Source organism: Microcaecilia unicolor, chromosome 13 (genome assembly GCF_901765095.1).
Source record: "Microcaecilia unicolor chromosome 13, aMicUni1.1, whole genome shotgun sequence".
NCBI lineage: Eukaryota > Metazoa > Chordata > Amphibia > Gymnophiona > Siphonopidae > Microcaecilia > Microcaecilia unicolor.
The window spans coordinates 8,957,832-8,985,304 of NC_044043.1; the positions used below are offsets into that span (position 1 = coordinate 8,957,832).

At 44.0% G+C, this 27,473-nt stretch overlaps 1 protein-coding gene across 1 annotated transcript in view; it reads left to right on the forward strand.

The window, feature by feature from the left end:
- Positions 1 to 27,473, forward strand: part of SRRM3 (serine/arginine repetitive matrix 3) — a 190,767-nt gene that overhangs the window by 75,050 nt on the left and 88,244 nt on the right. Inside the window, exons 3-4 of the mRNA XM_030186017.1 lie at positions 10,153 to 10,287; positions 16,888 to 16,962. Coding sequence (XP_030041877.1) covers positions 10,153 to 10,287; positions 16,888 to 16,962 — 210 coding nt within the window. The remainder of the gene's footprint in view (positions 1 to 10,152; positions 10,288 to 16,887; positions 16,963 to 27,473) is intronic.

Here is a 27,473-nt window from a genome sequence, read left to right on the forward strand (position 1 = left end):
CCCCCCTGCTCTCCGAGCAGTAAGGTAAACAAACCATAAACCAATTTCAACAATTGCTAGAGGGCTTTCACTGCAGCGCCTGCTGTGAGGATGGAGGTAAATCAACAATTTAATCCCCTCAGAGCAGCTGGACTCCACAGCTGATCCATCCTACTGCAGCAGGGGAGGCTTAGCCTCTCCAAGCCTCTTATACCGGGGCGCCTATGGTGATGCGCTGGGGGGGTTGTGATTCGTAAGGTGGGGGGGTTGATTCACTGGGAAGGGTGTGATGTGCCGGGGGGGGGGGGCGCAGTGGCAATCCGTTCCAGGTGGCAGCCGACCTACACCACTGAAGAAACAAGCATAAACAGTCAGGTCTTAGATTCACAAATTGACTTCCTGTCGCATGCTTTGGTAGGGCCACATCGTGCAGTACTGTCAACACACAACAGCTGGCTATGTCTGATTGATAGGCTGTATGGGGCGGAGGGAGCTGTAGGGCTAGTTAGGTGATTAGCTGATAAGCTAATTAGCTAATAATTACTCTGGTTGGAGTTTGGGCTTCTCTCATCTGTTTGGAGTATGATTTTGCCTTAAAGTGATCCAAAACAAAGAGTAAGGAATGTCACATTTTGGAAATATATTACAATTGATTGGTAATATAAAAATATATATATTATATTATTATGGCAAAGCAATTAGCAAAACTTATCAGTACCTGTCAGAACTGTGAGGCAGCATTAGCAGTACAACTAATAATTATTCCTGATATAAACAGTAATAACCTAAGGAACATGTCAAAAGCCCTGACTCACACTTGGAACTTTTTATTTATTTCCCTATTTATACCCCACATTTTCCAATCTAGTTGTCAGTTCAATGTGTCTTACAGTTACATTCAGTTAGATATGCTACATAGCCATTTAGAATTTAGTGTTTGACTTATTCCGGTTCTATTAGACGTCAAGTACCATGGAATGCTGGTTGGTGGTCTGTTTGACTTTGTTGGCTCGTTGAAGAAGAATTTTCTAAAGAAGTTGGCTTTCAGGTGTTTTTGGAATGCTAAGTAGTTGTTTTTGCATTTTAGGTTCCTTGGTATTAAGTTTCATAGCTTGGGGCAAATGTCTATAAAGTTGGCATTTGGGGAAGTGTAGGGTGAGATAGGTTCTTGCACCCTTGATTGCATTGCATATAAGTAGATTTGTCATATATTCCAGAACTAGGCCAAAAATTATTCTGTAGGCTAGGGAGCATATCTTGAAGGATATTCGTGCTTTAACGGGTAGCCAGTGTAGGTATTAGAGAAACGGTCTTGCGCTTTCAAATCATTTTTTTCCAAAGATCGGTTTTGCTGCCGTGTTTTGTGCTGTTTGCAGTCTCCTTAGTGATTGTTCCTTGCATCCTGCATTGATTCTGTTGCAATAGTCAGCGTGAGCGAGGACCATGGGTTGGACTAGTATGCAGAATACATCTCTTGGGAAGTAGTTTTATATGCATTTCCGTTTCCACATGGTCTGGAACATTTTCTTTGTGGTGTCTGAGATTTGATTGTTGAAGGACAGGTTGTGGTCTATGATGACGCTCAAGAGTTTTAGGTTGTCTGATATCGGGAGGGATGTACCCATGGCGGTGAAATTTGGGAAGCGATCTGTGTTGTGTGGTGATATTATTATCAAGCAGTGTGTTTATTCCTTGTTTAAGTTTGAATGATGATGTCCAGGATTTCATTATAGTAATACCATCTGTGATTCTGGTCGTGATTTCATGCAGATCCTTTTTAAGGCGATAGAACCCACATACCGTAGGGTCCCAATCAGGCTTCAATAGCACAGAGATCCCTGCCTCACACATACCAGCAAGTAAAGAGTGGCCCTGAAAACAAGTGTTACCCACATACATCAGGAGAGCACATGCAGATGGAGTCAGCTGTTTCTGGGATGGAGGCCCAGTTGCAATTACATGAATCGATTGAGGTTGCTAACATTAGGAACATTTTCTTAGTCCATTGTCAGGCTGAATCTAATGAAACATTTGTTGAGCTGTAGGAATTTCCAATTCCAGAATTTTCCTAACTCACCTACATTCCTTGATGGAATTACTGAAGAAATATACTAGAGGTGTTACATTTTGTAAGCATAGAAGGAATTGTTTTTTCCAAACGTTATTACCTTTCATCTAGGAGGAAAAGTTAGGAATGCTTTGGACAATGCCCAAGACAAAACTAAACCTGATATTTTAAATGGTTTCCACTTTTTTAGATTCTTTGATAATATTCCAAAAAGGACAACCCTCTTGAAAATATTTAATAGTGGAAAAAAAAAAAAAGAAACTTTAAGTGTCTCCAAATGTGTATAAAAGTACGAGGTGATAAGAATTTGAGAAGCAAGTTGCAATAGTCTAAGCAAGAGGTGATAAGAGTGTGGATGTGGATAAGGGTTTTAATAGTGTGTTCAGAAAGGAAGTGATGAATTTTGGTGATATTATAGAGAAAAAAATGACAGGTTTTAGCAGTCTATTGGATATGCGCAGAGAAAGAGAGAGAGAGGAGGATAGAGAATGGGGGATGAAGAGTGGTGGGTTTAGAGGGAAAGATATGAAGCTCAGTCTTGGCCATGTTTAGTTTCAGATGGCAGTGAGACATCCAGGCAGCAATATCAGACAGACGGACTAAGACTTGGGCCTGGATTCTTGCTGAAATTTCTGGTGCGGAGAGGTAGATCTGGGAGACATCCGCATAAAAGTGATACTGAAAACCATGGGAGGAGATCAGAGCACCAAGGGAAGAAGTATAGATAATGGAAAGAAGAGGTCCCAAGACAGAGTGGGACAGAAGTGGAGGAGGATCCACCAGAGCATACACTAAAAGTGTGATGGGAGAGAGAAGAGGAAAACCAAGAAAGAACAGAGCCCTGAAATCCAAATGAGGACAGTGTATCAAGGAGTAAATGGTGATCAACAGTGTCAAAAACAGCAGATAGATCAAGAAGGATGAGGATAAAATAGAGACCTTTGAATCTGGCCAGGAACAGGTCATTGGAGACTTTAGCAAGGGCTGTTTCAGTTGAATGTAGAGGGCGAAAGCCAGATTAAAGTGGATCAAGAATAGCTTGAGATGAAAGAAAGTCAAGACAGTGGCAGTGAACAGCACATTCAAGTAGCTTGGATAGGAAAGGGAGGAGGGAGATGGGGGCGATAGTTGGAAGGGCAGGTAGAGTCCAATGAAGGTTTTTTGAGGAGTGATGTAACTGCAACATGTTTGAAGGCATCAGGAACAGTGGCAGTGGAAAGTGAAAGACTGAGGATTTGACAGATAGAAGGGATCACAGTAGGAGAGATAGTGCTGAGTAGATAGGTGGGAATAGGATCAGAGAACAGGTTAATCAGTTTGGAGGAGGAAAGAAAATGTGCAGCTGCCTCCTCAGTGATTTCAGAAAAGGAAGAAAAGGTGGCAGGGTTGAAGGAGGGTTGATGGGATGGACTGGGAGAAGGAGAGGAGGAGACTTGGTTGAGAACCCAAAGTTAATCTTGTGAATCTTGTCATAGAAGTACTCAGCCGTAGTCTTGGGAGAAAGTGAAGTGGTGGGGGGGGGGGGGGGGGGAGGTTGGAGGCGAGGGCACTTTGAGGAGAGAGTTCAGTGCGGCAAATAGACGTTGAGGGTTTGAGCCAAGAAGAGAGAAATGATAAAATGAATAAATGAGCCAAGGTCTAGCCCAGAGGAAGACCTGGATTCAATTCCAGCATCAGGTGTTTTGCTCGTGAGTCAGCAGTGAGCAGAGATGCTGCAAAGGCAACATTCATAGCTCCAGGAGGACGATGAAGGGGAAGATATTCTTAGTCATTGCACAACAGCAACACCTAATGGTCAGACTTAGAGTCCACATTACCAAAATGTGGAAGGAGCTTTCTGGGTGAGAACTGTCACTGCACTGACTGAGCTAAGAATTGGGAAAGGTATATAAAATTAGGGGAGAAATCTCTGGGTAGTTGTGGGGTCTTGGCACTGAATCCCAGCCCCATTTTCTATCGAGCTGAAACCCAAATGTTCAAGAGGGATTAAAGCAAAATGAGTCAATTGTAAAGTGACAGATCAGAAATATGTTACCAAAGTGAAGACATCATTGTAATAAATAGAATCATAAAGCACCCTTAAACCCTATTCTCTCCCCCTCCCCCCAGAAGACTTGGATCTTAGCCCAACGTCTACAAAACATTCTGTATTAGAGTAGTGGTTCTCAACTGATGTGTCATCAGCACTCCGGAGGTGTGTCGCGGGGCCGGCACAATGCAGCAGGAATTTTTCTTTTTAGGTTTGCAGCATGACTGACTCTTTCTCCCCTCCCCACCATCATGGAGCCAGCACCACTACCTCTTTTCCTCAACCCACTCCCTGAGTCCAGCATGCTTTATCTCCTCCCCCCACTCTCATCAGTCCATCAAACCTGCTTTATTTACCGGCACCTGCAGCAATAGCAGAATGCCTGGGCCAGCACCGGAGCCTTCTACATCCCACCCCCTAATGCAAGGGTGGGACGTGGCAGAGGGAAGGATCTGGTCCTGGCTCAGGCAGTGTGTTATTGCTGCAGGGACTAGTAAACTAAGCAGGTTTGACGGTCCAAGGTGGGAGGGAGAAAAGAAAGTGGTGCTGGACTTGGGAGGGGGAGGAGTTGAGGGTAGGAGGTGCTGGACGTACGATGGGGGATGAGGAAAGAAAAAGAGAAATTGGTGCTGGACTCAGGGCAGGGGATGAGGAAAATAGAGGGAGAGTTTCTGGACTCATGGGGGGGGGGGGGGGCTGAGGGAAGGAGAGGGTCTGGACAAGGTGGTACTTAGGAGAAGAAGAGGAGAGGTCATGGGCTTGTGAGGTAGATGTGCTGAACCCATAAGGGGGGGGGGGACAGGTACTGGACCTGCAGGGGTAGGAGGACAGGAGAGATGCCAGACCGGGGTGAGGGAACCGGGGAGAGAGGAAGAAGATAGCAGACCATGGGAGGGTGCTGGGCAGAAGACCATAGAAAGGTGCTGGACAGAGGGGGAGATGGTAGACAGAGGGGGAGATGGTAGACCATAGGGGAAGGGAGAGAGTGAATAAGAGAAGGGGAGAGATGCTGGACCCATAGGAGATGAAGCTACACAAACCCTGATGCCATGCTCCTTTCTGGGCTGTGTAGGCAGTAAATAACACTTAGCAGTCTTTCACCTCTGGTGTGCAGTTTGCTACCTACACAACCTGGGAAGACACACGGCATTGAGATGCATGTAGCCGCATCTCCTCGTATCAGGCTGGGTTTCCTGGAGCAGGCTGTCCTCGCTGAGCCGCTTTCCTGCTGAACATTGAAGACGCACTTTTTTTTGGGGGGGGGGGTGGAGAAGGGAGAGAAAGAGAGGGGACAGGGAGCTGATGGGTGGAGGGGAAGGCAGAGGGAACATGGGATTGCTGGACCTTAAGGGGGAAGAGGGGAAGAGAGAGGACAGGGAGTTACTGGACTCTAGGGGTGGAAGAGAAGGGAGAAAGGACAGGGAGATGCTGGACCATAAGGTGGAAGGGGGAGAGAGGAGACAGGGAATTGCTGGACCTTAAGGGGGAAGGGGGAGAGAGGGGACAGGAGATGCTGGGCTACAGGGGTGTAAGAATGGAGAGGGAGGGGAATCATGTGGTAGAGACCATGTGGGTTCTCAAGGAGATGAGTGAGAGGAGGATGATTACAGAGGGTAGAATTGTACTCTTCGGGAGTGGGTGACCAGGGAAGGAGTGAGACAGGAGAGGTAGGGGTGAGAGTAGGAGACGGAAAGTTGATAGGTACTGGTAAGTAAAATATAGGTGGAGGACTGAAGAATGAGAAGGTGAAATTTGAGGGAAGAGACAGAAAAGAGAGAAAGAGGAAATAGCGATAGATATAGTGAGGGAATATAAGAAGATATGAGGAAAGTGGAGAAAGGACAAATGGATAGCACTCAATGGAAAGAGAGAAGACATACAAGTAAACAGGAAAGAAAAAACTGGGACCAACATGCTTGGAAAAATAAAGTACCCAGACAACAAAGGTAGAATAAAAGTGTTTTACTTTGAATTTGTGGCATATGTTAGTTTTGGGAATTGTGCATCATGGATGTCTTTGCTTTTGTTTTTTGTTTTTGTTTTTTCAGTACAAGGGGAAATGCATTGCTGTCTTTATTTCTCCTATGTTGTGGTACATGCCTAGTTTTGACTTCATGGGGTTCCAAGTTCAATTTTTGTCTTTATATTTCTAATTTGTGATCCCTTGCTCTGTATGTGGTGTGTGATCGAGGTGTGGTATTCTGTTGGTAAGTAGTTTCTGCATAGAATTCTGTAGCAGCCCTACATTTTTTGTTTCACCAGTAGTAGGTGTATTGGTGTTCTAGGGCCTGTGTAGTATTTGTAGTGCTGCCTGTTCTTAAGTAAGGTTCTTGTTCTTTAAGTCATAGGAATCAGTGCTATTGTTCTGTGGTAGATTTACTACATGTATATTGAGTTAGGATCTTTTCAGGTTTTGTGTTAGAATCAGAAAAAAAAAGAAATTTTGTATGCATCTGTTGTTTGGGGGTGGGGATGAAGGGCAGTGGTAGGGTTTTCGTGGATGCAGAACATGTTTACATTTAATATATAAGAATTGACATCCTATATTAGGCCAAAGGTCCATGAGGGTCATGTATGCAGTGTGTCACGGATGCGAGCATCGTCCATCATATTTGTCCCGACTGAAAAAAGGTCTAGAATCACTGGATTAGAGTATGTGATTTATGAACCTTGGAAATTGTTACATTGTAACAATATATTAGGCTACAAGTCAAGTTTCTGGTGCTTACAAAAAGCTTTCTGCTTTGAAAATGTATTCATAGAAAAAAAATAGGCGAAATGCCTAGAGATTTGTATTCAAAGGGCAGCCAGTTTTGCCTTGCCCTATGGCGAATGGTATCACCCTCATGCCAGAGTCTCATGGAGGGGCATAATCGAACAGAAACGCCTATCTCCATGGGCGTTTATCTCCGAGAACGGGTCCGTGAAGGGGCGGACCGAATCGTATTTTCGAAAAAACGTGGACGTTTATCTTTTTTTGAGCTGGGCGTTTTTGTTTTTCAGGGATAATGGAAACCGAAAATGCCCAGCTCAAAAACGAATAACTCCAAGACATTTATTCGTGGGAGGGACCAGGATTCGTACTGCACCAGTCCACCTCACATGCCAGCACACCAACCGGGCACCCTAGGGGGCACTTTTACAAAAAAAAAAAAAAGGTAAAACAGCTCCCAGGTGCATAGCACCCTTCCCTTGTGTGTTGAGCCCCCCAAATCCCCCTCAAAACCCACTGCCCACAAGTCTACACCATTACTATAGCCCTAAGGGGTGAAGGGGGGCGGTTTGGAGGGCTCCCATTTACCAGCACAAGTGTAACAGGTGGGGGGGGGGGGGATGAGCCTGGGTCCACCTGCCTGAAGTCCACTGCTCCAGTGACCTGCATACTGCTGCCAGGGAGGTGGGTATGACATTTGAGGGTGAAAATAAAAAGTTGTGAAACGGCATATTTTGTGGTGGGAGGGGGTTCGTGACCACTGGGGGAGTCAGGGGAGGTCATCCCCGATTCCCTCCAGTGGTCATCTGGTCATTTAGGGCACTTTTTGGGGCCTTATTCGTGGAAAAAAAGGGTCCAGGAAAAGTGCCCTAAATTCTCGCTAAAAACGCATATTTTTTTTTCCATTATCGGCGAAAGGCGCCCATCTCTGATCGGCCGATAACCATGCCCCAGTTCCGCCTTCACCACGCCTTCGACACGCCCCCATCAACGTTGTCCGCATCCGCGACGGAGTGCAGTTGAAAACGTCCAAATTCGGCTTTCGATTATACCGCTTTATTCGTTTTTGGGAGATAAACGTCTATCTCCCGATTTGGGTCACAATATAGGCGTTTTTCTCTTTCAATTATAAGCAGGTTAATCTACTAATTAGCAGTTACCTTGAATATATTTAACGATGATTAGCAGTTACCTTGAAGGTATTTATTTAATGAAGAAGAAATGTTTGTACCCCTTGTGAATACTGCCAGAAATTTTTTCAGCAGGCCCAAATCAGCTAAAAACATGTCCTAAGGAGATTTAAGTTCACTAACATTATAAAGAATGTATTTTTAAAGGTTGTTTTGGCAACTGTTGAGCTGACAGATTATCCACATAAGACAAGACAGTGTTTTCTGGGTCTTGTAAAGTTATTGTGGCTGAGAACAGTAAATTGCTTCTCAGGCAGGCAGCTTTTCAATCCTATACTCTGGGGTAGCAGTGGTTTATGAGTATTGCCCCATTTCTCATTCTGATATGTTATGGGTAACTGTAGAGTTGTCAGCTGAGGCAAAGCCGCTGCTGTATTAAAAGGTTTTCACGGAGTGTTTATCGCTACTGATAATCTTGGCCGAGGATCATAAACCTGGAATAGAAGCCATTAAGCCAGTCAGATGGCAGCATTCACAACCATCTTGCCCTTGCCAACCTGAGAAAATACAAAACAGGGAGCCCAGCTGCCCAGGCTAATGAATGCTTTCATAGCGTCCATGCCTACTCTGGCTCATGCAGGTTCAAGGCTAACCTCTTCGATATCAGCATCCTGAATCTGAGTGGGCTGGGATACCTTTAAGTGGGTCAACAAAGAGGATATGGGAGTTCGTACATGAGCTTTGAAACTCACTAAACATCTAATCTTCAAATGTAATGCAAAGCTAAAAAAAAAAAACAACCAAAAAAACAACAACAAAAACACAGATTTTTGGCTCTGCACACCCTCTGGTCCTCGAGAGCCACAGGCAGGTCAGGTTTTCAGGATATCCACAATGAATATGCAGGAAATACCGTGTTTCCCCGAAAATACGACATCCCCCGAAAATAAGACCTAGTAGAGGTTTTGCTGCACTTGGTAAATTAAGGCCTCCCCCAAAAGTAAGACCTAGCAAAGTTTTTCTTTTGAAGCAGGGCCGCCGAGAGCCGGACAAGACCGCTGCCCCCACCCGAGATCGCCGGGCCCGCCCTCCGTCGCTCCTGGAACTAACCTGAAGCGCCTCCTTTCACCTTCACAGCAAGCAGCAGCAGGGCAGACCTCTCCTTCCTTCTGTGCCCCGCCCTCGCAGACGTTACGTCAGGCGAGGGCAGGACACGGAAGGAAGGAATGGCCTGCCCTGCTGCTGCGAGTGCGAAGGTGAAAGGAGGCGTTTAAGGTTAGTTCTGGCCGGGAGCGACCTTGGGTGGGGGGGGGGGGTGACCTCGATGTTTCCCCGATAAATAAGACATCCCCTGAAAATAAGACCTAGCGCATCTTGGGGAGCAAAAATTAATATAAGACAGTGTCTTATTTTCAGGGAAACATGGTAGATTTGCATACCATGGAGGCAATCTATCTCCTGCATATTCATTGTGGATATCCTGAAAACCTGACCTGCCTGCGGCTCTCGAGGACCGGAGTTGCCTACCCCTGCCCTAAACCTATGCACTTCAATTCCAAACAAGAGTAATAGGACCTGTTGTTACCACTGTATCCTTGGTTTCTGGTCCCTCCTTTTTCAGATGAACTAACTGCAAGTCTGTAGAGAAGTGTTCAAGTTCAGCCCTTGAGGGCCATAAAAAGGTTTTTAGGATATCCCCAACTGAGGTAGTGTGCATGCAAATCTCTCTTATGTGTATTCATGGGGATATGCTGAAAACCTGACCTGTTTGCAGCCCTCAAGGTCTCAACTAAGACACCCCAGGATTGAAGCAACCTGTCCGAATGAAATGGAATTTGTTGGCAAAGCAGCTCTGCACCAGACGGTTAAAAAGTGAGAGTGGCAGTCTCTTGGCACGCAGCCTTTTATTAGTAATGCTCAATTCTGAAATAAAACTTCAAAAATGAAGCGCTGTGATTGGTCAGTTCAGGTCACATGACTTCTATTTCATGGTTATTTGGAGATCTATGATTCGGCCCTTGTAAAATGATTATGCCATTACAAAAAAAAAAACCTAGTTTTTGTAATCAGGTTCTCTCTATGGTCTGAGGACAGCTCCTTTGTCCCGCACACAAGCCTCCTGGATCCTGGCTCCCACAGAGCTGACTCATAAAAACTGTTTTGTTTTGGGTTTTTTTCGATAGAGCCTAATACGCATAATTCCATCTGTTCATAGTTGTTTTTCTTCTGCCAGCATCATTGAAAACCATCACCTGGCCCAAGAGGAGGAGGGTTCCATGGCGTATGCGATGTATGGCGAGGGATGCACACTGGAGTGTGACTGTCATACCCATTGGTACAGAGATGACAGCAGTCACAGGGAGTACAGGTGAGCAACCAACCAGGACACCACCTACTCATGTCACCAGAGTTGGGAGAAGGGTGATAACCTTCCAGATGCATTGCAGTTATGCAAATGTATTGCTAAAGCTGTATGTTAATTAAGCAGTAAAGCATCATAGAAAGTAGACTTTTGGTGGATTTCACCCATCTTGAACATTCAGCCACTAAAAGTTGCTGATCTACCACAACAATTTACACCCTGAATTGGCATATTGAATTTATAAAATAATATCATTCTAATCAGAGGCGTAGCCAGACCTCGATTTGGGGAGGGGGCACATTTTGCTCTGCCTCCCGCCGTAACCTCACATAACCTGGGCTCGCGGGGATCCCCGAACCCCGCCAGCAGCAGCTTTCCTGTGGCGAGTTTTGCCGCTGCACTGTCTGCCCTGCTTTCCAGTGCCGGTCCCTCGAGACTGGGAGGGAGTGTATGATCATATGCAACAATTGTACCTTTGATGGTGGACACTACAAGATTAGCGATACAAGGTAAGTGCTGTTTTTGTGAAATTATTAAAGTTTATTTGAGTGGGCACATTTAGTAGGAGATATTTTTGGACACTATTTCATTCATTTTAAAGGCGGTTTTTGACCCATGATTACTGTTTTAACTGTGGGCTAGAATGAACACTGAAAAAAAAGTAGTTTATCGTATCCATTGATATGTTGCCACAGGTTTCCGCCTATATAATAGAATTTTTCTATGAACTTTATTATCCGCTGTGTTAGTTTATGGTAGAAACCACAACAGTGATAGGTTGGAGGCAATTTCATAAATGGGCACCTACATTTAAGGTCCCCGATGCTGTGTGGCAAGAATCTGGTTCTACAACAGCGTCTGGTTGTCCAGATTCCTTTACAGAATAACCTGGCACACCTAACATTTAGACACTTATATTTATATGAGCACGGTGGGTACTTAAATGTGGCAGGGGGCATGCGGAGTTTACAATATTGTCTAAGCTGCACACATAAGTGACATCACTGCCCATGCCCCTCCTATGCTCCACCCACACAAATACAAAACATTCTTATATTCCTCAATTACCTCTAGGGTCAATGTGTATCCAACATATGAAGCCAGGCATATCCTGGGAATTACAAGAATCAAGCTACAATACAATTCAACTTAGTAAAAAAAACTTTTAAAAAGAAAAGCCTTTCACAACCTTAGGAAAAGTACACTTGATAAGGGATAGAATTCCACTGTTGTACTGCTAAGTATGCAAATCCTACTGAAAAAAAGGTTTTTTTTGATCTTACACCCCTTGGACTGGGAAATTGTAACTTAAAGGAATTTTGCAACAACTCTGGTCTTGTTCCACCTAATAATCCTATCAAAGGTATCATATATTGAAATGCCTGCCCATAAATTATATTAAAAAACCAAAATACACAGTTTAAAATATATTCCCCGTTCAAGCTAATTAACAAAGGTGATCTATCCCCAAATTTGAGCAGAGCATATTTTGTATGGTCTGCAATTTCTTCAAAAGAGATTTCTAACAGCCCAGGTAGACTATAATACAAAAGTCCAACTGGGCTATTACAAAGCTCTGCACCAACCTCTGAAATAAGGATTGCTCAAAAAAATCCTCTGATTCTCCATAACTTTCTTAAAAATAAGGTGGTTCTCCTCACCACCACATTCACTTGTAGATCTGGGGCCAAGGAACTTGCAAATATAACTCCCAAGATTTGTAGACTAGTTTCTGGGTTGCTTAACTTTAGGATGGCAACCTGATATAAATCTGCCTTTGGATTTTATGGGATAGGGGTTAACTTAATCTTCCCCTTATCCCCAGGAAACTGACCTTGAGATAATAAAGAATTAATCCAATCCGACAAATTATCAAAAAAGAAAGAAGGAGCGTCTTTCATTACGCAGGCAGACATGTATCCAACGAGTAGGAAGATCATCTCTCTTGCATTTAGAAACATAGAAGCATAGAAAAATATAGGCAACTAAAGACCATGTGGCCTATCCAGCTTGCCCCTGTATGCCATCTACTCTCCCTATCACTCCTTTAGAGATCCTATGTACTTGTCCCAAACTCTGTTGAATTCAGATACCGTTTTCATCTCAACCACTTCCACCAGGAGGCCATTCCACAAATTCACTACCCTTTCCATGAAGACGTATTTCCTCAGGTTACTTCTGAGTCTATCCCATTTCACCTTCATCCTATGCCCCCTCATTCCAGAGCTTCCTTTCAATTGAAAATGACTTGCCTCATGTACATATATGCTTTGTAGGTATTTAAATGTCTCTATCTCCCCTCTCCTACTTTTCTTCCAAAGTATACATATTGATATCTTTAAGTCTGCCTTCATATGCTTTACGTTGAAGACCACTGACCATTTTTGTAGCCACCCTCTGGACTGACTCCATCCTGTTTATACCTTTTTGAAGGTCCGGTCTCCAGAATTGGAGGTTTTCTTAAGATCTTATAGAGTTAAGCAAAAATCAGATTATTCTAATTCTTGGAGTAATCCCTGTGGTGTTCCGCAGGGATCTCCATTATCACCAACATTGTTTAAGCCTAGGTTCACTTTTAGAATCTCAGGGATTCCTGTGTTATATCTATACTGACGACATTACTGCAGTAATCAAAATTTTAGGGCTCTATGTGGATAGTACTCTCTCTCTTGACTCTCATATATCAATGCTGTAGTTAAAGGCTCGTTTTTCTTATTAAGAAAACTGAGACGAGTAAGATGCCTTTTTAAAATTGACAATGCAACTGAGATGTTTAAAAAGTACCTAATTGAAAATCTGTTTCTCCAAACCTAATACCTCCTATTAACAAAATATATTATATACCAATTCTTAAAAAGAGAACAGATGGGAATCAAGAACTTCAGGATTTAACAGGTTTCTTGGAAAATTCTAATGATGGGATATTTGAGAGGCGAACCCTCCTTGTCTCGATGGTTTTCGAACAAGATTTGAACATGATTAAAAAAAACTTTATTTTCGTAATCTTGCAAACCATTTTATGGTGAAAAACTTTGGATTTACCCTGACGTCGCGAAGATCACCCAGGAAAGACGTCGGTCTTTCTTGGCAATGAGGGACGAAGTTAAGGCCTTAGGGGCCAGTTTTATACTGGCCTACCCTTGTAAATGCCAATTAAAATACTTGGATAATAAATACCACTTTTTAGATCCTGAACATTTGAGGAGTTTCATAGATATGAAGAAAGTGAAACCGATAGATCTGGTGTTAATTTAAGATCTTGTAATTCACTAAATGTATGTTTGATGGGGAGATCCAGGCCATATCCTTGTAAAAATATTTTTCTTTGATTTAACTCCTTTTATGTTTCTAGCCTCCTTGTCCTAATTTTGTGGTCTAAGAAAGAAATCTAACTGTAATGGGGGATTATATATTGAAGTAGAATGTTTTCTTTTCTGTCTTTCCTAAACAAGATGCAATGCTTGTGTTATGTTTAAAAATCAATAAATATAAAAAATTTTTTTGACAAATTCAGACTTGTATAGATTACTGTATTTGATTTATTGGGGAATGCAAAGTATAAATTAAGAAAGCTTCAGACAATATAGAACACAGCGGTGCATTTAATTTTTTCTTTAAAAAAGAAATCAGACAAGATCTTGGGGTATTTTGTAAAACTAGTAAAAAAGGCCCATTTCCGAAACCAATGAAACTGGCGCTAGCATGTGTTTTTTTTTTTTGTGTGTGTATGTGTCACAGAGTTATTTTGTGTGTGAGTGTGAATGTGTGAGAGTGGGGTGTGTGTGCAGGTTGTCGATGTGTGTCTTTTTTGTTTTGTTTTGTTTTTTGGGTGGGGGGTTGGGGGATGTGCTGTGCTGTGCTGGCAAAGTGGGATGAATTGGTGTGTGGCTTTGAGGGTGTGTTTCTGTTGTATTGTGTGTGTGTGGTTTTGTCTGTCAAGGAGGTTTGTGGAGGGGGGTCTTTCTGTTGGTGAAATGTAAATGTGGTTGTAGGGGGGTCAGCCTTTGCTGAGTGGTGGATTGTTTTTTTTTTGTGTTGTGCTGAGGCAGCAGTGTTGTTTTAGATGGGCGGAAGGTAGAGGAGCACTTTTTTGGTCTGTCGGTATTTTTTGGCTGTTTCAGGGCTGCTGTAGGGGAACACTGGACGAGAAATGTGCTGTGGGAAGCAGCGCCGTCTTTTTCCATTGGGCTGGGGTTCTGGGCATCCTGGAGGTGGGAGATGGCTTGCCTGAGGACGGGGATGGTTGTTTTAAGTTGGTGGGAGAGGAGCACGGTCTTGGGCTGTCGGGGGGTGATCCGGTATGTTCGGTCCATTTCGGACCGGCTGCAGGGGAATGCTGGAACATTTATACGGTGCGGGAAGCAGCGCCATCTTTTTCCGGGTGCTCGGGGAATCCCCGAGGTGGGAGACGGCTTGCCTGAGGCTGGGGATGGTTGGGCACGTCCTTGGCCACTTCGGCAAAAGGGGAAGAGGAAGGGGGTGGGGACTTACCTGCAGCCGCGTGAGAAACCGGGTATTCTTTGTTTGTTTTGTATTATTAGTTTGCATTTCTGTTGAAGAAAGAGTGGATGCCTTTCGAATGATGGAGGTGGTGCGTCGGTTTGCGGTTGGTTCGTTAGTTTGGCAGCCAGTCTCCAGTGATTCCTAGGCAGGGAAGGAGTAGGGAAACACGCTCCGCGTGTTTCCCTACTCCTCCCCCTTCCTTGGTCGCTGTTTGCTGCTGGCTGGGTCGCGGGTAATCTTTCCAGCTGGGCCACAGATTGTCCTGTGCGCCCAGGTCCCAGATGGTGAGGGGCATGCTGTTCTCCGGCTCCTCCGGCTCCACGTCAAGTGAACCCAAATATAGTCTGTGCTGTAGGCTCTCTGGCACTCTTCAGTACCGGCATTAGGCATTTAAAATTTTCTCCCCCCCCCCCCCCCCCAGTCTATTTTTGCACATACCCACAGCAGGAATATTCTTCTCTCGTTCCAGCGGTGGTTCTGTGCTCTCCGTGCTGCACAGATAATGAGCCGTTCTGCTGGTGAATGCTCCTCCCTTATTGCCATGTATTCCTCTGATAGGTCCGTCTTACGTCGCCTAGCGTTGCCAGGGAACGGTTTTGTGATGGTCCTTTGTGTTTCAGAACGTTGAGGGTGTTTTTTCTGATTGGTCCTTCATGCGAGGGCGGGGCAGAGAGACATGGTCAGTGTTGTGGCTTCACCACCATGAACTGACGAACCCTTCAGGGAGTGACTGAGTGACTTCAGAATGTTGTCTTCAGAATGTTGAGGGTGAGTTTTATTATAGTAGATTACACTGGTTGCTGATAGAGGGCAGGGTTCTGTTCAGGTTTGCTTGTCTTTTAGGTAAGGTTTTAGATGAAGCTATTCCAGCTTGTATGTTGGATAACGTTCAAGTCACATCTTCACTTAGGTCCCGAAGAACCATATTCTCCTTATAGATATCCTTCAGCCAAAGGTTATAGGAGACTGAAAATTCATACACTATTATTGGTTTATCAAGTCCTTAAATTTTGGCAAGAATTTGCACTATGGTTTACTCAATCTGACTCCTATGTTTTATTTAGGAGGAATCTTTAAACTTATCTTTTCAAGAAGTTTGTTTTGTCTAATAATTAGAATTATTTGGGGTTTTTTTTAATGATATGAGTGTTGTAACTCACTGTGCTAATCCTCTTCTTACACTGAGATTCCAGAATCTTGCTATTTTTGGGGGTCTACATGGAATGTTGCTACTCTTTGAGATTGTGCATGGAATCTTGTTAATGGGACTTGATATACCACCTTTCTGTGTTTTTTTGCAACTACATTCAGAACAGTTTACATAGGTACTTGTATTTGTACCCAGTGCAATGGAGGGTTAAGTGACTTGCCCAGAGTCACAAGGAGCTACAGTGGGAACTGAACTCAGTTCCCCGGGATCAAAGTCAGCTGCACTAACCACTAGGCTACTCCTCCACTCCAGTGCCCCATGTACTCCAATTTACATAGTTATCTTCTCTGCTTCTGGAACACCCACTAAATAGCTGGTTTTGGCTTGGACACTAACCGACCAGTTTCAGCAGCACTATCCAGTTAAGGGCTACTAAAAATTCCCTGTTAGCTCTGGCCAGGCGATTTAAATAGCCAAGAGTCTCTCTTGGACATTTAAATCATTTTGAATATCAGGCCCATAATTTTCTGGGAAATAACCCCAAGGAACCTCCTCATCTTCTGACAGAGCTGGAAGCCCATGGGAGGAAAAGGAAACTGGAAGTGGTAGGATATGACAGAGTGGATTAATTATGAGATGGATGTGAGCAGTTTGGTCTGGAATTTCCTGAAATTCCAAGTTGAAAACACAAGTTGTGATGCTGTAATGTGCTTGGTAAGTTATGATCTCTCTCGCAGGCTTATAAAAAAATGGATGAAATCTTTGGGTACTGTAATAACAGATCTCTCAAGTAACAAAGGATCCAGTTTCCTCCTGGACCTACATGACTAATAGTAATCTATAGTACTTTCACTCAATGTGCTTTTTGTCTGCACTTGTCCAGTAATTCCCATTCCCATATGATGTACACGTCTTGGAGGTACTCACAGTCTCCTTCTTGGTTTCCAACACAGGACACGGAGACTAAGCAGCTCTGCCTCTCCCCCACCCAAGAAGAAAAAGAAGAAGAAAGGTCACAGGAGGAGTCGGTGAGTGTCTTCCCTCTCTGTCTCTGTCCTCTTCCTCTTTGAAGCTCCTTCTGAATCAATCTCGGTCTGTTTTCCTCCATGATTGTCTGTCTGTCTCCCTCATGCTCTTGTGTTTCACTTTTGCTCATATTGTCCTGAGTCACCAGAGGAAAAAGGTTCTTGTGTTCGAAAGCTAGGGGGCAATTCTATAACTGGGTGCCTCTTAGGTACCTGATTAGAGGCTGTTCTAGAAAGGAAAGTAGGCGCCTTCTCAAGACTGGCTCAAGGGACTGTGGTGCCCAGAGCCAACTTTTTCATTGGTGTTTCAACCCCCACCCCCTCATTTGCAATCTGGTATCTGTGCTTCCACTCTGCCCCCACCCCCACACATGTAATCCAGTATCTCCCTCCACTGGAGCAGATAAGGCATGGCTCAGGGTGTGATAGAGAGTGCCAAAATCCTTAGGGTTACCATATTTTGTCCCCCAAAAAGGACACTTGCCCCACCCCCTTTCACATCCACCCTGCCCCTTTCACGCCCTCGCTCCGCCCCATCACATTTTACCCTCCCCCATCACACACCCCCGTCAACCCCCTCCCCTTACTACTGCCCTGGTGGTCTAGTGACCTCTTCGGGGCAAGAAAGAGCCCCCTCTTTCCTGCCCGGAGCGCTGCCCTGCATGCATCCTTCCTGTTCGTGATCTTGGCGCTGATTCAAAATGGCCACCGAGAGTTGAAGTCTCGCAAGGTCACCTCAACTCTTGGAGGCCATTTTGAATCGGCGCCGAGATAACAAACAGGAAGGATGGATGCAGGGAAGCACTCCGGGCAGGAAATAGGGGGCTCTTTCCTGCCCTGAAGGCGGAAGAGATCACTAGACCACCAGGGCAGTAGTAAGTAAGGAGAGGGGAGGCTGGATTTCTGGGCAAACGGGCAGCCTATAGGACTGGCAAAACCCGCCCGGATTTACCCGGTCAAAAAGAGGACATGTCGGAGTAAATCCGGACATATGGTAACCCTAAAAATCCCAGTTCAGCATCTGTCCCTCTAGGAGTCTGAAGGTAGACTGAACTGGGATTTTAGCATATTTTATCACCAGCCGTGCAACTACTTTCTTTTATAAAATACTAGCACAACTAGGTATTAATGCACCTAACACACTGCAGTCATAGAGATGATGTACATGCAAGTGTCTAAGGAGACCTTTTACGAAAGGTTTGTGGTAACCCGGAAGTTCCATCTTGAGCTTTGTGGAATTTTTACTGCGGCAGTAGACCGACAATAGAGGAAGCAGCAGTGTTTCAGTGGGCGGAGACTCACTTTCTGGCAATATCAGTGGCTCTCATAACAGGAGTCCAAAATGTTCAAGAATATTCTCAGCAGAGACACTTTGGATCTAGGAGAATGGGAGTAGTCATGCTCAGCCTTAGCCATGATCATGTTGCTGGGGAGTTCTGGTCATAAACTTGATGGCTACAATACCAGAATTCCATTGTTCAGAAAAGGATCCCAGGAACAGTGAGGCTTGATCCTCTGAAAAGCACTTGACTTTTTGCAGGACTACTGTACATCTTTCCCCCATAACTTCTGATAGGTTAAGTGTTAAGGTGGCAAATCACCAGGATTGGCCCAGGCATCTGTCATATATGGATTTGATTCATCTTCAAACAGGGGAAGTTCTGAACTTGCCTCAAAGCAGAAGCCTTCATCAACGACCACTCTATTTGCTTTCTTCACTGCCGCCACACACTGAGCAGAGGGTTTCAACATATCATCAACAATGTTGCCTAGATCTCTTTCCCAGTCAGTGACTCCTAATGTGAAACCTTGCATTACGTAGCTATAGTTCGGGCTCCTCTTTCCCATGTTCACTTTAAACGTCATCTGCCATTTGGATGCTCAGTCTCCCAATACTAAGTTCCTCTTGTAATTTTTCACAATCCTCTTGCGATTTAACAACTTTGAATAACTTTATGTTGTCAGCAAATTTAATTACCTCACTAGTTATTCCCATATCTAGATCATTTATGAATATGTTAAAAAGCAACGGTCCCAGCACAGACCCCTGAGGAGCCCCACTATCTACATACTTCTCCACTGAGAAAACTGACCATTTAACCCTACTCTCTGTTTTCTATCTTTTAACCAGTTTTTAATCCACAATAGAACACTACCTCCTATCCCATGACTATCCAATTTCCTCTGGAGTCTGTCATGAGGTACTTTGTCAAATGCCTTTGGGTCATTCCATGCGAAGTGGTCTAAACCTTCCCACCATCATGTCTCCAATTTTGTTCAAATTTTATCTGTTGCGCAAGTCAGGTGTTAAACAAAGTTTCCCAAGATTTGAGGTCTCTAACTGCAATAGTTGCAGATCTAGACCCCCTTTGACCTGAGTAAATGGCTACTTAATGGTGGCATTGCAAAACAAAAACATATCAGTGTTGTAGAGCACAATTTTCTCTTTCAGATGATACTGTTCACAAGCTGATTCAGGCAGACTCTTTTTTAATAATTGGCTTTGAACTTTGGTACATTTTACCATTTGCACTGACTGTGCCAACTTTGAAGAGATCCTGCAGGGCGGTTATAGATGCTGGTTAGTTGCAAATCTGGCAGTATTATGTCCAGCACAAGCATAATGCTTGTTCAAAATTTCAAGTCCGTATCTTTATTTGCATGGAAGTTGTTGCGGTTTGAATATTGGTCCAAATATGTTCCGATGAGTTGTGACCAATTTTGATGCACACTTTGAGTCAACTTGTTTGACTGGATTTTGCATCCATAATGTTAAAATGTATTTCATCAGAATTAGCATCAAAAACGGTACAGGATTTGAATTTTTTAGCGATTCTTATAAATGTGTTTGGATTTTATTAGACCCCAAAAATGGCATTTTGGTAAATGTTGCACGCTCATGGACTGACAACCTTTCAGAAAAGGGGGTCTAGATCTGCAACTATTGCAGTTAGAGACCTCAAATTTTGGGAAACTTCGTTTAACACCTGACTCGCGCAACAGATAAAATTTGAACAAAGTTGGAGAACATGATGGTGGGAACTTTTTTTTAATTTTAGACCACTTGGCATGGAATGACCCCTTTTGAAAATCCATATACACAATATCAACCGGCTCCCCTTTATCCACATGTTTGTTCACCCCTTCAAAGAAATGTAGCAGATTAGTGAGGCAAGATTTTCCCATCACTAAATCCATGTTTTTGAATATGCTTTGTAATTTTGTTCTTTATAATAGTCTTTATCATTTTGCCTGGCACCAAGAAGAGAAACTGTAGGCTATTAAAGACTTACCACATGGAAAAGCTCCAGACCTGGATGGCTCACGAACAAATTCAATAAGTGTTTCAGTAAATATTTGGCACATATATATTGACCAGAGTGTTCAACTCTCTGGATATAGCCCCTGAACTACCCTGTCCCTGATGGTTAGTGGGAGTACCTGTACCTCCCAAACCAGGCAAAGACCTGACCTTTTGTAGGTCGTAGCAGCCCATATCGCTATTGGGGATAGAGTATAAAATCCTCATGAAAATTTTAGCTAAGTGCCTTCAAAAGAGTTCTCCTTCAGCTGTCTAAGGATAACCAGGTGGGTTTTATTGATGGAAGGCAAACCTTTGATAGCATATGTAGGACTATACATCTGATGTGGCATGCCAAACAGGACAAAAAGAGCAGCACCTATTCTGTCGATTGATGCAGAGAAGGCCTTCAACAGAGTGGCCTTTCATGATGGCAATGAAGATTAAGTGACTTGGCCAGAGTCATAAGGAGCTGCAGTGGGAACTGAACCTAGTTCCCCAGGACCAAAGTCTGCTGCACTAACCACTAGGCTACTCCTCTGCTCCTAAGGTTACGTGGAGGGGCATAATTGAACAAAAACGTCTATCTCCATGGGAGTTTATCTCCGAGAACGGGTCCGTGAAGGGGCGGACCGAACCGTATTTTCGAAAAAAATAGACGTCCATGTTTTATTCGACAATTTGTGAGCTGGGCGTTTTTGTTTTTCAGTGATAATGGAAAATGAAAGCGCCCAGCTCAAAAACGAATAAATCCAAGGCATTTGTTTGTGGGAGGGGCCAGGAGTCATAGTGCACTGGTCCCCCTCACATGCCAGGACACCAACCGGGCACCCTAGGGGGCACTTTTACAAAAACAAAAAAAAAGGTAAAAGAGCTCCCAGGTGCATAGCACCCTTCCCTTGGGTGTTGAGCCCCCCAAATCCCCCTCAAAACCCACCGCCCACAAGTCTACACCATTACTATAGCCCTAAGGGGTGAAGGGGGGCACCTACATGTGGGTACAGTGGGTTTGGGGGGCAGTGTGGAGGGCTCCCATTTACCAGCACAAGTGTAACAGGTAGGGGGGGGATGGGCCTGGGTCTACCTGCCTGACGTCCACTGCACCCCCTAATAACTGCTCCAGTGACCTGCATACTGCTGCCAGGGAGGTGGGTATGACATTTGAGGGTGAAAATAAAAAGTTGTGAAACGGCATATTTTGTGGTGGGAGGGGGTTTGTGACCACTGGGGGAGTCAGGGGAGGTCATCCCCGATTCCCTCCAGTGGTCATCTGGTCATTTAGGGCACTTTTTGGGGCCTTATTCGTGGAAAAACAGGGTCCAGGAAAAGTGCCCTAAATTCTCGCTAAAAACGCATATTTTTCTTCCATTATCGGCGAAAGGCGCCCATCTCTGGTCGGTCGATAACCACGCCCCAGTTCCGCCTTCACCACGCCTTCGACACGCCCCATCAACTTTGTCCGCATCCGCGACGGAGTGCAGTTGAAAACGTCCAAATTCGGCTTTCGACTATACCGCTTTATTCGTTTTTCTGAGATAAACGTCTATCTCCCAATTTGGGTCGCAATATAGGCGTTTTTTTTTTTCAATTATAAGCTGGATAGGGTGTTGTGCTATGATATTTATTTCAGGTATTTAATTTACTAAAATGTATAGACTGCATAATCTACAATTCTAAGTGGTTTACAATTACATACACAATCATACATATAACACAACATCATACGTCATTCTCAAATAAAATACAGTAACTCTGCAAACACTGTACTTCTTCAATTCCTCAATATTACTACTACTACTACTATTTAGCATTTCTATAGCGCTACAAAGCATACGCAGCGCTGCACAAACATAGAAGAAAGACAGTCCCTGCTCAAAGAGCTATGTAATAAAAGTGAGCCAAGTATAGGATAATCAAGCCATTGTGACATCACTGATGAGGTTGGCTCTTATTGGTGGCCTGAGGCATTATGACATCACAATATTAGCTCTGGTTACAAGAGACTACTACTACTACTACTATTTAGCATTTCTATAGCGCTACAAGGCGAACGCAGCGCTGCACAAACATAGAAGAAAGACAGTCCCTGCTCAAAGAGCTTACAATCTAATAGACAAAAATAAAGTAAGCAAATCAATGTGTACAGGAAGGAGGCGAGGAGGGTAGGTGGAGGCGAGTGGTTACGAGTCAAAAGCAATGTTAAAGAGGTGGGCTTTCAGTCTAGATTTAAAGGTGGCCAAGGATGGGGCAAGACGTAGGGGCTCAGGAAGTTTATTCCAGGCGTAGGGTGCAGCGAGACAGAAGGCGCAAAGTCTACTACTATTGGAGATTCTAGATGGAATGTTGCTACTATTGAGATTCTGAGATTCTACATAGAATGTTGCTACTACTACTACTACTATTTAGCATTTCTATAGCGCTACAAGGCGTACGCAGCGCTGCACAAACATAGAAGAAAGACAGTCCCTGCTCAAAGAGCTTACAATCTAATAGAAAAAAAATAAATAAAGTAAGCAAATCAAATCAATTAATGTGAATGGGAAGGAAGAGAGGAGGGTAGGTGGAGGCGAGTGGTTACTAGTCAAAAGCAATGTTAAAGAGGTGGGCTTTCAGTTTAGATTTAAAGGTGGCCAAGGATGGGGCAAGACGTAGGGGCTCAGAAAGTTTATTCCAGGCGTAGGGTGCAGTGAGACAGAAGGCGCGAAGTCTGGAGTTGGCAGTAGTGGAGAAGGGAACAGATAAGAAGGATTTATCCATGGAGCGGAGTGCACGGGAAGGGGTGTAGGGAAGGACGAGTGTGGAGAGATACTGGGGAGCAGCAGAGTGAGTACATTTATAGGTTAGTAGAAGAAGTTTGAACAGGATGCGAAAACGGATAGGGAGCCAGTGAAGGGTCTTGAGGAGAGGGGTAGTATGAGTAAAGCGACCCTGGCGGAAGACGAGACGGGCAGCAGAGTTTTGAACCGACTGGAGAGGGGAGAGGTGACTAAGTGGGAGTCCAGCAAAAAGCAGATTGCAGTAGTCTAAACGAGAGGTGACAAGGGTGTGGATATCATAAGCCTTTCAATTAACCTTGCTGAAATACACTTTGAAACAAAATTTTTAAAGCTTTTTTAAATTGATTTAACTGTGCATCATCTCTATAGTGCTCAGGACAGGATGGGCTAAATTATGAGGTGAAGGAAATGTATCTACCTTGCGATCAAATTCCAGTTATTGCTCAGAACATTCTGGTCTTCATATTTCTTTCTCCTACAGACCCTAACATAAATAATTCCCACAAGCTTGTGATCCCTAAATGTACAAAAAACAAAGAGAAGCAAAAAAGTTCCGAAAGCATCAGCCAGACAGCGGAGATGACCAAGGACCAGTATGTTGTCAGAACTGCAATTAGTAGTGTGGTGCATAGCCAGAAATATTACTTCCGCTCCCCTTGGTCAGTAAAACTAAATGAATGATAAAAACAAGAATCAGAGCACAGAAGCTGCATTTCTAGAAATGTTACTTCTGCTCCCTTGGTCTCACACTGGGGACTCACTGAATCAAACAAGTCTTTTTCATGGTCGTGTACTTCTCGGTGTGGTTTCCTGCAAACTGCTACCAATAAAGGATTGTTAAGAGACTTGTCTGGCTACACCTTGGTCCTTGGTCACCTCTGCTGTTTGGCTGCTGATCCCTAAATGTATGCCAGAGCCTCCCCCTTCTACACCCTCATCATCCCCTCCAAAATGGCAGTGGGCCATCAGTCTCCCACAGATCCTTTCTTTCCTGTCCCATGGAGTTTTCTTCCAGCCGGGTGTGTTATGTGCGTCTGGCAATAGCGTGGTTCCTGTTTTCAGAGTTGATCTCACAAGCAGGGACCATTTATCAGTTCCCTCTCCACTTTCTGTTATCAACTGTGCTTTACAATTGAAACAAACCTTTGTCCAAAGCTGGTTATAACTTGCATGGCTCAACATATAGTGTGTCCCCCGGGAAGACAGGGTGGATTATCATCTCATCCTGCAAGCACATCAAAACACTGGCGGAATAGACAGGAGGGAGCCAGCTAATATGAGTGTTTACTCATCCCAGTTTCATAACTCTGGAGTAAGCATTGTGTGCAGTGAATGGTGTTCATTACATGAATATATTATATATATCGAGAGAGAGATGATCTTTGAAATAAATACATATACATAGATTATGACAAAGTAGTTTGTATTCATTTATTCAATTTATTTTGTGTGTGTTATCTTTACGTTAGGACCTCTGATGCAGGTACTTGCTGAAACATGGTCCTTATTATCGTTATTGCTACCCCATATCCATTCCTCTCCATCTTCCTATGCCTACCTCCCAACGCTCATTTCCTTCTGCACCCAATTCCTCCTATGTTCAATTTACTTATCCGTTAACCCCATTAATATTGCATTTACTACAAGTTGTATATTCTTCTCATGACTTTGTAATTCTTTATATTGTTACTATGTAAGCCGCATTGAGCCTGCCATGTGTGGGAAAGCGCGGGGTACAAATGTAATAAATAAAATAAATAAATAAAAATGGTCGTGTCAGGTCATCAATAAATATTAACCTGAATGTGGCTCCACCTTTGGTTCTTCTTCCTTTCTCTTCTCACCATCAACTTCTAATCATTTTAACTTGTGACACACTTATCTGAATAAAGACCTCTTCAATCAAGCGGGTATTGTCTTTATTTGCAATCCCATGTTTGAAGTCTCTTATAGCCAACTGCGATGGTTACTTCAAGACATCAAAAGCGGCATTGTGAGATTCAAAGGTGAAGGATACGAAGAAGCTGATAAAGATAAAGAAGAATTGCTTAACAAATATTTCTGTTCTGTGTTCACAGCTGAAAGGCCGGGAGCAGGACTGCAGAAGACAAACACAAGTAGGAATGGAGGGGTGGTAGTCCCTGGACGATTTTCCGAGGACTGTGTTCATGAGCAGCTGGCTAAGCTAAAGGTGGACAAAGCGATGGGGACGGGTGGCATACATCCGAGGGTACTGAAGGAATTTGGGGAAGTTCTAGCTGCTCCGCTGGCTGACCTTTCAATGCTTCTGTAGTGTCAGGAGTGGTCCCAGAGGACTTGAGAAGAGCAGATATGGTCCCTCTCCACAAAAATGGAAATAAGGAAGAGGTTGGGAACTACAGGCTAGGAAGTCTGACTTCTGTGGTAAGTAAATTAATAGAAATGCTTTTAAAACAGAGAATAGTGAAGCTTTTGGAATCCAATGGACTCGAGGCAACATGGTTTCACTAGAGGCAGGTCTTGTCAGACAAGTCTGATTAATTTCTTTGACTTGGTGACCAAAGAGTTGGATTGAGGGAGAGTGCTAAATGTGGTGTATTTAGAATTTAGCAAAGCCTTTGACGCAGTACTGTATAGATAACTAATAAACTGAGTGCCCTCGGTATGAGCCCTGAAGTGCCTGACTGGATTAGGAACTAGTTGAGTGGAAGGCTCGTTCTGAGGAAAAGGATGTTACCGGTGGTGTGCTGCAAGGTTCGGTTCAGAAACTTAGCCCCAACCCCAGTACTATCCCAATTTGATTATTGTAATGCAGTGAATGAAGGATGCAAGGACAGGGTTATAAAAGAAACACTGCCGTAAGACTTGTACGGAACGTTTCATGATTTAACAAGGCATCACCTCTCCTTTACTCGTTACATTGCTTTCTGATCAAAGCCTGCAATTTATCTACGGTTTAGCCTCTGACTCGGAGACAGGATGCTAGGCTTGATGGACCCTTGGTCTTTTCCTAGTATGGCGGTGCTTATGTACTTATGATCCCGTTGATTGACGTCCCTATGCGTAATTCCATCCCTGGATTCAGAGAAATCCTAATTCTCCATCATCCTAATTGTAAAACGATTGTTTGCAAAACAATCCTCTCTGCTGGCTTCTCTTATCAATGTACTAATTGGTGGACTCTTCTTCCAAGGGCTGTTAGATCTGTACATTACAGTTGTTAATTGGAAATGATTAAAAACTTTTCTTTTCAAAAAGTTCCTGCAACAAGTTAATGGAAAACAGGAATAACCACTTTTATGCAAAATGCTGTTTCAAAACTTTATCCTGTATAACTGCTTATAATTAGATGTTTGCTACGCAATACAACCTTGTAAAATAATTCATAAACTAATAGCAGTATATAGAAGACTAGCAGTTGAGCCCGTAAAAATGGGCTGGTATTGGGGTTTTCCTTCCTTCCTTCCCCCTCCCTCCCCACGAGGTCGCCACCGCTACCGTCCCCCCTCCCCCCCGGAGTCGCCGCCATCCCTCCACCCGGCCCGGGCCCTCTCTCTCTCCGCTACTAAACTTACACATCCATTCGCCGGAACGCAGCACGCACATCAGCTGAGCTGCCGTCGGCCCTTCCTTCTCTGCCTGTGTCCTGCCCTCCTGTGATGTAACGTCAGCGAGGGCGGGACACAGGCAGGGAAGGAAGGCCGATGGCAGCTCAGCTGATGTGCATGCTGCGTTCCGGCGAATGGATGTGTAAGTTTAGTAGCGGAGAGAGGGCCCGGGCCGGGTGTGTGTGTGTGTGTGGGGGGGGGGGGTAACAGTAGCGGTGACCTCGGGTGGGCGGGTGCGGTAACCTCGGCGGCGCAGTTTCCCTCTCTGTCCCGCCCTCGTCATCACGTATTGACGTGGGGGCGGGACAGAGAGGGAAGTCTCTACTGCGCATTTGCGAGTGAGTTGGTCACTCGCCGTTTATATGCTTGATTTACTCAATATGTTTCCTTTATCAGAAGATTTATAATTATAATATGTATGTACTATAAATTGTCTGGATTGTAAGCCACATTGAATCTGAACTCTGGGATAATGCAGAATACAATTGTCATTATAAATAAATACATTTAAAAGAATAGGAGAAATGGGGGGGGGGGGGGGGGCTGAAGATCTCAACATACATTGTCCCTTTTGGACCCTGTACTTTCTCCTTTTAAGAAAACCTTCAAACCATTGAAATATTGGCCCAACTAAACCAAAATTATCCAATATAGTCAACAAAATAGAATTGTCCACCAGGTCAAAGGCAAGATGATAGATCAAACTGCATTAAAATGACCAGGTGTCCCTGAGAAATTGCTAACCTAATTTGAGCTAGTAAAGATTTAGATAAGATCTCTGAAACATGACCGAGTCCTCAGAAGTAAATTATATTGGTCTAAATAATTTTCCAACTGTTTGGCCAATAA